This window comes from Astyanax mexicanus, chromosome 7 (genome assembly GCF_023375975.1).
Source record: "Astyanax mexicanus isolate ESR-SI-001 chromosome 7, AstMex3_surface, whole genome shotgun sequence".
NCBI classification, from domain to species: domain Eukaryota; kingdom Metazoa; phylum Chordata; class Actinopteri; order Characiformes; family Acestrorhamphidae; genus Astyanax; species Astyanax mexicanus.
The window spans coordinates 43,481,333-43,493,595 of record NC_064414.1 but is presented as its reverse complement, the minus strand read 5'-3'; the positions used below and the strand labels follow the sequence as shown (position 1 = coordinate 43,493,595).

Genomic DNA, 12,263 nt, shown 5'->3' with positions numbered 1-12,263 from the left:
TGTCAAGAACATACATTATATTTTCAGGCCCCAGCAGTGTTGTTTTGTTTTGATATATGGTCAAAAATTTGAACTTTTTTTTTATCTGAAATTGCATTACAAAGAAGTTAAAAGTTAGTTAGTTCAAAATATAAAAAAAACATATATATCTTCACATTTAACATCAAACTATTTTATCTATTTTTGCCTTTTTTCTGTTTAACATATTGGTGAATCTGGCAGTTGTTCTTTATATTGTATAAAATGTTATAAATGAATGAAAGTAGAATTTCTCCACTAAAAGCTATGAAGAATGTTAACTAATTATCTTACAAAGTTATTAATTTGGAGATTCAAAGATGATAATAAACACATTAATTACTGGTACAGTAAAAAAAAGTCAGTTTTTGTCATGTCACTATTGCAGCACCGACCAAATTAGTTTCTGTTTGTTTGATTTTTAAACTAAACTAAAAGGAAAAAAACTGCATTGAACATACATAATGCTAGTATATATTTGGTGCGGGAATCATATTCATGTTAAATTACAATATATTTGAGGTTCATTAATGTAATTTGCCATGATATTTTCCATTAATACATTTTCTGTTACATATTTCTCACACAACAGGTTAAAGAATTCTAATAACTTAAGCTATAGAATTTGGACTACATTCTGGTGAAAGAAATTAAACAGCCAATAATTACAGAAACACAAAACTCATACATACACAACTCAGCTATTTCCATATTCAAATACAGAATCATGCTGAGCAGTCTAGCAGTCTCTGTGTAGTCATAGCAATCCTACATAAAAAGCTTTGAAAATAGCTATGGGCCTTTTTCTCAGCCATATTCATAATGATATTTTCAAAATGCCTATTTTGAAATTGCCTTCATTCTCCCTGTGGTGATGCATTGTCTTAATGGATCTAGAAGGATTAGTTCTTGTGCCTAGATGATAAATGTTTCAACAAAATCTGCCTTCAGTCAAGCATTTTTCCTTCCATCTTCTCTTTTTCGCTCTGTTTGAAGGTGCCATAGAATACATTTATTCAGTATTTTTAACATGAGCTGTGCCCTAAACTGTGAACTAGTCACTACTGCCTACATGTAAACATCCTGACCACTATATAGAGCACTATTATAGGGAAGATATAGAGATCGACAAGCTAGACAGGATAGTGAATGATTTCAGACACCCAACTTGTTATGTGTGTATTCCTGCTCTGTTAGGGTACATTGTTTGTACATACAGCTCTAGAAAAAAATAGATACCATTAAAAATAAAGAGTTTCTGTGATTTTAACAAATTAAAAACCTCTGGAAAATAATCAAGAGCCACAAGCCATCAAACCAAGCTGAACTGCTTGAATTTTTTCACCAGGAGTGGCATAAAGTTATCCAAAAGCAGTGTGTAAGACTGGTGATGGAGAGAATATGCAAAGATGCATGAAAACTGTGATTAAAAACCAGGGTTATTCCACCAAATACTAATTTCTGGACTTTATGATTATGAACTTGTTTTCTTTGCATTATTTGAGGTCTGAAAACTCTGCATTTTTTTTTTCATTTCCGGAAAATAAATGCTCTAAATGGCAATATTTTTATTTGGAACTTGGGAGAAATGTTGTCCATAGTTTATAGAATAAAAGAACATGTTAATTTTACTCAAACATATACCTATTAATAGCTAAATCAGATAAACTGATTCAGAAACTGAAGTGCTCTCTTATTTTTTTTCCAGAGCTGTATATTACAGTGCATTGTGGGATGTTTTCATTACATTGAAACTTTCCAGACACCACAACAAAATTATGGAAGCCCAAAGTAGTGCACTATATAGTGAAAAGCACAGTTTCGGACACAGCTTTGGTCGTTGGTTTATGAACAGAAAGACTGCGAAAATGTCCACGTGTTTAACACCCATTTAAATCTATTTAAATTGTAATTTACTATTTTTCATTTTACAGTGAGCTTGTGAATAATGTGATGTGCCCTGCTCTGATTGAATTCAGTCATGCATTTTTGAAGTTGTGGAATTGCCTGATTTACAGTTCTGTATTGATTATGTAATTTTTTTGTTATAGAACTGAAGTGAATTGACAGTGTTTGAGCTTCACTGTTTTTCACTTCTATTTGACAAATTCTAGTTATTCAAATAGGGCATGGTACAGTTTTCTATTTTATGGCACCTTTAATGCATCGCTTGTTATTATATCAGTCTAATGGGAACTACTTTCAAGACAAACAAAAAACAGGGTTTAAACTGTGGTGAAACTCTGTGATCTTTAGTCTACCTCTGCTCAGATACTTACTGTATACCCAGCTTTTTCCTGTGGCTCAAGGCAAAGCCGTCATTGGTCAGAGCACTGAGAACGATGGCAGGGTACACAATGTACTTCTCAAAGCTCAGGAGTCCAACATAAAGCCGCTCAAACCACATTAGCTGAGCGTCCTCTGTGGAAAAACCAGGAGAGACACAGAGTTAGGCAGCTGTTTACTTAAAGCAGCTATAAAGCTGATTATGAAATGCATACATACATCTGTAAAAATAATGACAAAACATGCTAAATCGTTGACTCACATCAAAATATTAGATCATTTACTAGAAAATAACACCTCAATTATATCACAGTTTAAACCCTTATGCACCTTAACTTAGTACAAAGTTTTTTACATTTATTTCAACACACACAGTATTAATTTAACACTACAAGTGCTGACTCAACACTGGCAAATTTACTGTGGACATGTCCCTATATTTACTATTATTTATTTCTTCTATTTTTAACATTTAGTGTACATACTTCTAGTCGTATTTTTAGTTATTATCTCTGTATATCGCTGCAACGATCACCCAATATAATCAATAATGTGCATTCAAAAAATTCGTATATTCCAAATTTCAGTGTCAACTAAACATTCATTTGTAATAGCTCCCCACTTCACTGTTCACTATTGGGGACAGAATTTAAACAAAAGAGGATTAATGGTCTTAATCTGTGTCTCCAAAAATGCTCAAACATAACAGATTTCATATCGTCGCTGTCCTATGAAAAACACTTATCTCCAATTTTGTTGATTTTTAGTTTACTGCATAATTTGAACAGACAAACTGTACGTTACACTGTTCCAAAATTTCTTGATGAACGGACCAATAGAAACTCTTCAAAATTACCTGAAATAAACTATTTTTACATTGACTTCCATTGAAAGTTTACAAGTTTTTTTCTCTCTCCTGTAAAGTCGCTGTTTTGGAGATAAGTCTTTTTCATTGGATAGCGACGATATTTGCTCCATTAATATCAGTATGTTTCCCGCTTAAACACTGTTTGCACATTTAAAGGAAATCCCACTTTCAGCTGTTTCTATTACTTTAAAGTAATGGAGGGCATACCAGTAATAATCACTCATTAATCCAATAAATTCATCAAAAATTATCATCAGATTAATTGACTACCAAAATATCAAAAGTTGCAGCCCTACTATATATATGTAATCTTTTTATGCTACTTGAAATATTTGCTATTTTCAGTTATACTGATACTGGATTGTAGGGGTGGGCAATATTATATCGTATACAATATATCGTGACACAGAAATATCATGATATTAATAATCCATATCGTGATAATAGGGCTGTTCTGTCTTAAAAGTAGTCTATTATTTACTGTGAAGCTTTAGGTGTATTTATTGTATAATTGTTTTAGTTTGCAGTTTATATGCATGCACTAAATAATCTGCAATATTTTTTGCTGCATTATATTATTTTATGCTATATTATTTTTTTTGCCACATTATGATTATTCTGTTATACTATTATACTATATTCCTGAAATGAATTAATTATTTTAGTTTTCCTATATCGCCAAGTATATCATTATCGCAAAAATACCCTGAAATATCGCCCACCCCTACTGGAATGTACAGTACAACAAAACACTGTTAGGCTAGAACTCTGATGTGGTAATAGAAGGACATTAGTGCAAAGACATACATTAGAAATACATAGAGCAAAACAAAACACAAGGTGCATGAACAATAAGTACAACAGACACACACAATAAATAAAAATATTAATTGTGTGATTTATATATGTTAAATACTTTTTTACTTTTTGTTGTGTGTTTGGGCATTTATCAAAGCGTATCACTGCTAGTTGTATCATGTATGACTATGCATCTGACCGCTGCAAATGCCTATGTTTTTATAGGATATAATAGTGGGAAAAGCCAGGCATAACTGGTGGTTAAATTAAATTGAATATTAAAGTTAAAGTTAAATAGCAAAAGATAGTGTATTGAAGATGACATACAAAAAGGACAGCACTAACCTGTTGGTTCAAACTGAGAGTACTCCTTACTCTTAAGCACAGGGTGGGAGATCCACAGCCAGGGGTGATGCTTCCGCAGCTGAGGGATCAGATAGTGGGTAACAAACCCCACAGTTGCTGCCAGGGCATACAGCACTATGGTGACAAAGGGCTGTGTTTAAAACACAGGGAAATATATTTGAAATTTTAGTAGCAACCAGAAAATCCAAAACAATTAAAAAAAACATTGTATTACTAGGGCTGTTTACTGGCTATAAGATAATAATCCAATACATATCACAGTATAGGGGTTCAAGATTAGGGAATATGTGTATTCCCAATCACTTGAGGATACAATATGTAGCACTATAAAGGGGTTTCAATTAAATATATTCTGTTTGTTTTTTAAGTCTAGTTTTCAGAAACCTGCCATGGTATAAAACACTTTTAAACAATGCCACAAATGCATGTAAACTAGTATTAAAAATGAATATTGGGGTTTTGAGAATTTATACAGTATTGCAAAATAAAATATTACGATTATTTGAGATCTCAATGTTTTCTTACAACCCTATTCAATATATTACAATATACTGTAATATTGTAAGCAAGGTAATATATTGTGGTTTTTATGTACAAAGCAATACAGTATTTAAAAAAATATATTGTGATGCTTCAATATAATATAAAAATATAAAATAATATTTTCTGAATACATACATGATGTCTGGAAATGAATACACCATGAATAACTTACTAGCTTAGTGACTGTGAGCTACTGACTGCTTCAGGCATTTTTTATAAAAAGAGAACAGACAAGGAACTCACCCTTAAAGACAGGAAGACTGTACTGGCTGTTACTGCAAACGTCAAAACCGATGCAACAGTGCAGACAACCAGATCTGAGAGCAAAATCTCGCTCTGTAAAAGACAATCAGCTGTTAGAGTTCTCTTGTCTTTTATAAATAACCTAAAAAGCAGTATATTTAGTGCTGTGTCCTATTTAGTTTAATTTCATGGACAGTTTTCATAAGTAAGTGGTGCCCACCCAAAATAGCATAAAGAATTGGCACAAGCTCAGGTGATGTATGGCAGCATTGGCTGAAACTCTGCATTGGCCATGCAGATCTGGGCCGAATGTGGTTTATACTTGGCAACTGGGTGTTGGTAAAAGTGGTGAGGGTGATTCTCATACTATACTCAGTAACCGGGGTAGTGGCACAAGCAGCAAGGTTGATTCCCATTCTATACTCGGAAAACGGGGTAGTGGCAAAAGTGGTGAGGGCGATTCTCATACTATACTCAGCAAACGGGGTAGTGGCACAAGTGGTGAGGGCGATTCCCATACTATACTCAGAAACCGGGGTGTTGGCACAAGCAGCGAGGGCAATTCCCATACTATACTCAGCAAACGGGGTGGTGGCACAAGCAGCGAGGGAGATTCTCATACTATACTCAGCAATTGGGGTAGTGGCACAAGTGGTGAGGGTGATTATCATACTATACTCAGCAACCGGAGTGTTAGGCTTACTGGCGATCTACAGGACTAGGACTGGACAGCCCTGCAATAAGTATTCCTCACCACTGAAGTTCTGAGCTTTTCTGGAAGAGGGTCCATTATCTCAGTCTCCTCTTCCTCTATCTCACTGTCCCCCAGCACCGGCATCAGTTTGGATTTAATCAAAGAGCTGATAAAGAGAAACATGAAAGATCACAACACCACATGTTCACTGTTAATTCACCCATACAATAGAATCCAGCAAACCACAGAACCCATAACAATAAGTGCTCTTACAATAGGTGGGAGGGGTCACTGCTTTGTCGACTGAGATGGTACGACAGGATCACCAGCAGGGCACAGAACCCAGAGAACAGGGCCGGGATGTGCTGCTCATCCCACGGTTCCTGAGGAGATATTATTTATTTAAATTTTATTATTACTGTTTTAATATATTGATTACAAGTTATTGTTATGAATACAGTAGTTGGTGGAACCTATTGCTGCTACTCTAAATGCACTATTTAATAAAAAAAAAGTGTGTCAAATAAAAATAAACATGTACTCTAAATTGAATGTATAGCAAAGGTTTTGTGAAATAGTACAGTTTGAGTAGTTTGATGACGGCCTATTTTAAGATGCTAACATTTCATCCTGTGCTTCGGTTAAAAATATCTCATTTCAAAAACGCCCAGTAGATTTTAAAGGGTTCATATCAGGTCAAATGAAAAAATCTCCTGCTTTCTTAAAACTGAAGGGTTGTATAATTATGGAAACGCGTCTGTCTTTGACATCAGTAATAATTGCTGTGTAATAGGCAAATTCGCATATTCATCCAACACAGCAATCAGATTTTAGTGAAACTAACTATTTTATGGCTGTATTAATAAATGATTTGAATTATACCTTCAGAGCACCGAAACAGAATCCATACAGTAAGATTAACACCAGCACGCTCCTCACTATACAGTAGATGGCTGAACGCAGTCCAGTTGCAGCTACACAGAAAAAAAGACAATCAATGGCAACATCCCAACACTTTGTTCACTATTCTTTAAAACAATTAGAAATCATACTAACCTGTCCCGCCAAATAAATGCATATCAATTTGTTCTAAAAAGTAAATGACAAATGTGTTGATTTGTGGAAGAAGACCAAAGAGAAAGCTTAACGGGAAACAGTATGTAAACCCTGAAAAAAAAAAGAGATACAAATCAGATACACATATAAAGAGCATCATTTACCCGTAATCAAATACAATCGACAGAAAAAAAACTTGACATCCGGTGAAGTAAGCAGTTTTATATTGTTATATTTTGTAAGTACTTGTAAGTTTTATATACTGGCATGCCAAAAGTCATGGGAGGACAGTATGTAAATTGTTCAAGTATTATCTCAGGGCATGGCTTGGGAATGCTCACACCTGTGTAAGTTGTGAGGTGTTATCCAGTGAGTGAGGTTGTACACTGGTCATCATGCTCATAGTAAGGTGACAAGAATTATTATGATTATTATTATCATTATGAGTTTAGAGAAATCCAGGGAATTCCATTTCGAAAACATGTGACTACTTCATATTCTTCAATTCACAGTGTTATGCATGTACTGGGGAATTGCCATAGGCTGTTCTCATACTGGACCAGAGTCTGCACCAAAGTTCATGTGTTTGTTACTAAACTTTGGGCAATTTTGTGATCAAACTAAAGAACTTTACAACAACCTTTCATCATCAGCTACGCAGACTGTGGCACTCTATGCTTGACACTGATGAATGCTCTCAGTTTGGCGAGTTGTTTTTCCCAGAATTCTAGCTGCCAGAATCTGACTCAGCTTTGCGGGCAAACACGTCACACAACAGAAAATTAGAGTAACAGATTCCCCTCAGATTCCTTTTATTTCTGTGTATAGATAAGGGTTAATCTACAGTTACAGTAGATACATGAATCATCAGCGGACGGTCTTGCACCCACACTGCTGCGTGATCTGTGTGCTCATCAAGGGGAGTCAGATTTCAGCACAACACTGTTTTAAGGCTAATGAAAACCTGCCTCAGCTTCCTGTAATTGGTCTGAAAAAATCTGAACCCTCTAGAAAAGTGCTTTCGCACGGCAGACGAACAAGACTATGGTCAGACGAAATTTTGGTCTATTTTGGTTCTGACAAAAACAGAAAAGAATCAACCTAACAAGGAAGGTGTAAAAGCACCCATAGAAGGGTTTAAGTCTAGGTATTGTATGTGCGCAGTAACTTAGCCTGGTCTTCAAGCAGCCAAAACATGCACACCATGCCACTACTCATTAAGCTCCGCTGGCTACCGGTTAATGCTGCTCGCATTAAATTTAAAGCTCTTATGTTTGCCTAAAAGATAATGACAGAACAGCTCCTTCCTACCTGCACTCACTCCTAAAGGCTTACATTACCTCCCGGCTTCTGCTCTCCTCAAGTGTACGTCGCCTAGCTTTACCAAACATTCACACAAAGCAATCCAGACTGTTCTCTTACAGAGTTCCCCAATGGTGGAACCAACTACCTTCCAATATCAGATCAGGAGAATCTCTCGCTATCTTTAAGAAACTCCTGAAGACAGAGCTCTTCAAAGAGCACTTACTCTCCTAACACCTCTAACAAACTAACTACTTCTAACCTCATTTTCCTTCTTCCCCTACTTTCCTTCTCTATCCCACTATTCCTCTTGGCCTCCTTTAGGCCCTGTCAAAAATGTAAAAAAAATCATCTATTGCTAAATGTATATAATTATTTGTAAGTCGCTTTGAATAGAAGCATCCAATAAATGTAATGTAATGTAATGTAATATCCACATTCAACACAGGAAGGCTACACACTCATATCTTTCAGGTCAGTGCAACATACTTCAGCAAATGTCATTGGTATGACATTAGTCTCTTTCCTATAACATTCAGCATGTCAGTGTCTTTTTAATTTAATATTTCCTTGCTATTAGATTTCACACCATTCACTACAATTAAAACATATATAAATATAACTTGTTTTAACTACCAATAGCTCCTTCAAAAACAGTACTTACCAATTAAAACATCTTGAACAACCTGGAGGGTGTCCGACACAGCAATGGTAACACCATATATGGTGGACACGGGAAGGTCTGGTCCTTTTAACACTGAATCCAAAACCCAAATAAGGCCACAGAACATGCAGAAATATGCAGCTCGACTGTAAGCGACAATCTGATTATGTCCCTAAAAGAAAGAACAACCATTAAAAGGCTTGTAAGTCCAGAGTGAATCCCTACTAATCAACATTATTGGGTGCTCTTCAGATGTTTCTACTGAACTTACATGAGTAGGTGAAGCTGCATCAGGCTGAACGCTCTGAAAAACACAAATAAATACACGTTATAACCCAAAGCAAAACACCAGGCTGCAATTTACTACTATAGATTAATATACAGACTGCTACACTACCTTCAGTAGGGAATACTGACAGCTAGCAATGACAAGGCAAAACTGGAAAACCCAGAAGTCTTTGAAACAGCCCTGGTTCAGGAGCGCAAACCCCAGGAAAGCTACCAGGAACGCTAAGAACACTGCAACCATGTTCTCCTTCACATCCTGATTCCTGCAAAAGAATGAAAATGCTTACTTTCTGTTTCAGATGCTATGCTTTGGATCTTTTTCCACAACAGGAAACAGATGTGACTTTTATGTGGAAGTGTGAACAGCAAAAAAACACTGAATCTGATATTTTTAATTCTGATTTGGGTCAATTCAGTATGTTTTATTGAAATCCAATACATATCTGATTTGTGCCAAAGTGACTCAATCTGAACAGGCAGACTGTAATTCATGCAACTTTTATGTCAAGGTAAATGAAAAAGGGATGTAAGTAGATGAGAAAATGGACGACATCAGTGAGTGAAGGTTTTAGTGGTGGGATAACAGAGTAAAAATCCTCATAAATACTTATGGTCATAATATTAGTAGGCTTGTGTTGCAACCGCTTAGTGTTTCTAATGAAATGGCTGGTTATAGCCACTGGATGTGGCTGCAGCATCAAAAAAATATAATGAATAATATATTTTTATGACTCCAAGGATACAAAATCAAGAAGTGGGCGTGGCCAAATTACATAATCCTTTTTTTTAGCAAACCTGAAGGTATTCACAGCTATAACCCTGCTGTCAGCAACTGGACATCCAAAATAATAATAATAATAATAATAATAATAATAATAATAATAATAACAATAATAATAATAATAATAATAATAATAATAATAATAATAATAATAATAATAATAATAATCTAATGGGTTTGATTTATATAGCACCTTTCACAAACCCAAGGACTCTTTACAATGGCAATAGAGAGGGAGAAAAAAATAGCTGATAGTTTATAGCTTCTGTGATTCCAACAAAGAAAGGTATATTTACCAAAGCAGTTTTCTCACCTGTCTAATAGGGCCAACAGGGTTAACCGATCATACAGAATATTGATCCATTTCCCAGGAAAAACTTTGAGCTTATAGTAGAACTTCCGGGAGGGCTTTTCCTGAGTAGTTGTGTCAGAGGATTCATCAAGAGAGTCCTCCTCCTGCAGAAACAATATTATAAACACTCTCATATCAGTGTCTTTCACTGTGATAAAGCTCTGTCAGCCAATTACCTCTATTACCTCAATACCTTTATAAACTATATGAAAAAAAAGTAATGGGACATCTGCACCTTCAATGTTTCTTCTAAAATCATCTTATCCTGCTGTTATTATTATCTGTATCTTTCTATCATCACTAAAGCATCACTGTTCTGGAACTATCTTAGCCCAAGCACATCTTGTACTCGAAAACCTGAAATCTTCAAAACCAATTTTTTCATTAGTTCCATTGAATAAAAAATCTAAGGTTAAGAACATTTTCTCCTTCTCTGAAAAAGCTACAATTTCAGAAACAATTATTATTATTATTTTTTTTTTTTCAACATTTTTCCCCAGTTTACACGGCCAATTACCCAACCCACTAAATAGGATTACTCCTATTACTAGTGATGCCCCAACACTAGGAAAGTGAAGACCAGCACATGCCTCCTCCGATACATGTGAAGTCAGCCACAGATTCTTTTTGAACTGCTGCTGATGCATCATTACCGAGTAGCATCACAGCGCACTCGGAGGAAAGTGCAGTGACTCGGTTCAGGTACATCAGCTTAAAAACGCCTTTTACTGCGGACATCACCCTTGGAGTGATGTGGGGAGAGAGAGCACCATCTACCCACCTAGAGAGAGCAAGGCCAATTGTGCTCTCTCAGGGCTCCGGTAGCCGATGACAAGCTACATGAGCAGGATTCGAACCGGCGATCTCCTGATCATAGTGGCAGCGCTTAGCCCGCTGAACCACTCTCAGCCCCCTAAACTGCTTTTTTAATATTTTTAATATTTTTGAACTTTTATTAAGAATATTTAGTCAGTGGAATTAAAAATAAATAATGTAAATTAATAATATTACATACATAAAACATAAAAACAAAACCACTGTTTTTATTTGACTCTTCTCACTAAGTAAACACAATGCATAGGTAATACTGGGGTCAACTAAATTGACGGAAGTCATATCCATATATTGTAGAATAAATCATTAACATAATTGTGACAGGCCTCATAATTTCTCATATGTTTCATATGTTTTTTTTTTTTTTACTTTTTTGTTTTCTTTCTATTTGTCTTGTTTAACTTGTTGTTTGTATGTTGTATGTATAGTGTTCAATTGTCTCAGTATTTATTGTACAATGTAACTGCTGGTTTTACTGTGCATTTGGTAATAAAACACAAGATATATTTAATCTTAAATCATATCAAATAAATGCATTACTATGTTTTTATAGCTAGAGAGTACCTGGAAGATCTCTGGGTGTGTCCTCCTGGGCCGGAGCCTGTGAGCTGGAATGATACGGCGCTGGAATGGACAGTCAGAGTGCCCGCCCACTAACACATCCTGGCACTCAGAGTTTGAAGATGTGGAAAGGAGATCACTAACAGAGTAAAGAGACAGGTTTCAGTCTGTTAACATTCTGATATTAACAACCAAGTTCTGAAGAAGATGACACATTCCAGAATTTCCAGCATACCATATGTTGCCTGTGATGAGTTCAGCTCCGAGGGGTAAGTTTAGGGCTCTTTCGTTGTACAGCTTTCGAGGTCTGTCTCCTGCAAACAATATTTACACATTAAATATAAGAAAAGCTCAAAAAACACAAATGCTATATATTTGTAATTTTTGACCCCAAGTTATTTAAATTATTTTGTTTTCATCAAAATCTGTACATGGGCAGTAGTCATATTACAGGATGTGCTATGTCACAAACCATTCAAATTAAATCAAAAACCTTATTAATTTTATTTTCTTCTGCTTTGTACAAATAGAAAATTGTCCTGTTCTCATTTTCCATTAAATATCTTCCAGAAGTAGATTTTATCTGCCAATGATATTTAGTTTACTCCA

At 35.4% G+C, this 12,263-nt stretch overlaps 1 protein-coding gene across 1 annotated transcript in view; it reads right to left on the bottom strand.

Moving 5' to 3' along the window:
• pcnx2 (pecanex 2) overlaps positions 1-12,263 on the bottom strand; it is a 38,952-nt gene that overhangs the window by 18,954 nt on the left and 7,735 nt on the right. The window contains exons 8-20 of the mRNA XM_007256079.4: positions 11,890-11,968; positions 11,658-11,793; positions 10,221-10,363; positions 9,236-9,389; positions 9,110-9,142; positions 8,839-9,010; positions 6,873-6,983; positions 6,699-6,790; positions 6,090-6,199; positions 5,877-5,982; positions 5,123-5,215; positions 4,316-4,466; positions 2,298-2,439 (exon numbers count right to left, since the gene is read on the bottom strand). Coding sequence (XP_007256141.3) covers positions 2,298-2,439; positions 4,316-4,466; positions 5,123-5,215; positions 5,877-5,982; positions 6,090-6,199; positions 6,699-6,790; positions 6,873-6,983; positions 8,839-9,010; positions 9,110-9,142; positions 9,236-9,389; positions 10,221-10,363; positions 11,658-11,793; positions 11,890-11,968 — 1,522 coding nt within the window. The remainder of the gene's footprint in view (positions 1-2,297; positions 2,440-4,315; positions 4,467-5,122; positions 5,216-5,876; positions 5,983-6,089; positions 6,200-6,698; positions 6,791-6,872; positions 6,984-8,838; positions 9,011-9,109; positions 9,143-9,235; positions 9,390-10,220; positions 10,364-11,657; positions 11,794-11,889; positions 11,969-12,263) is intronic.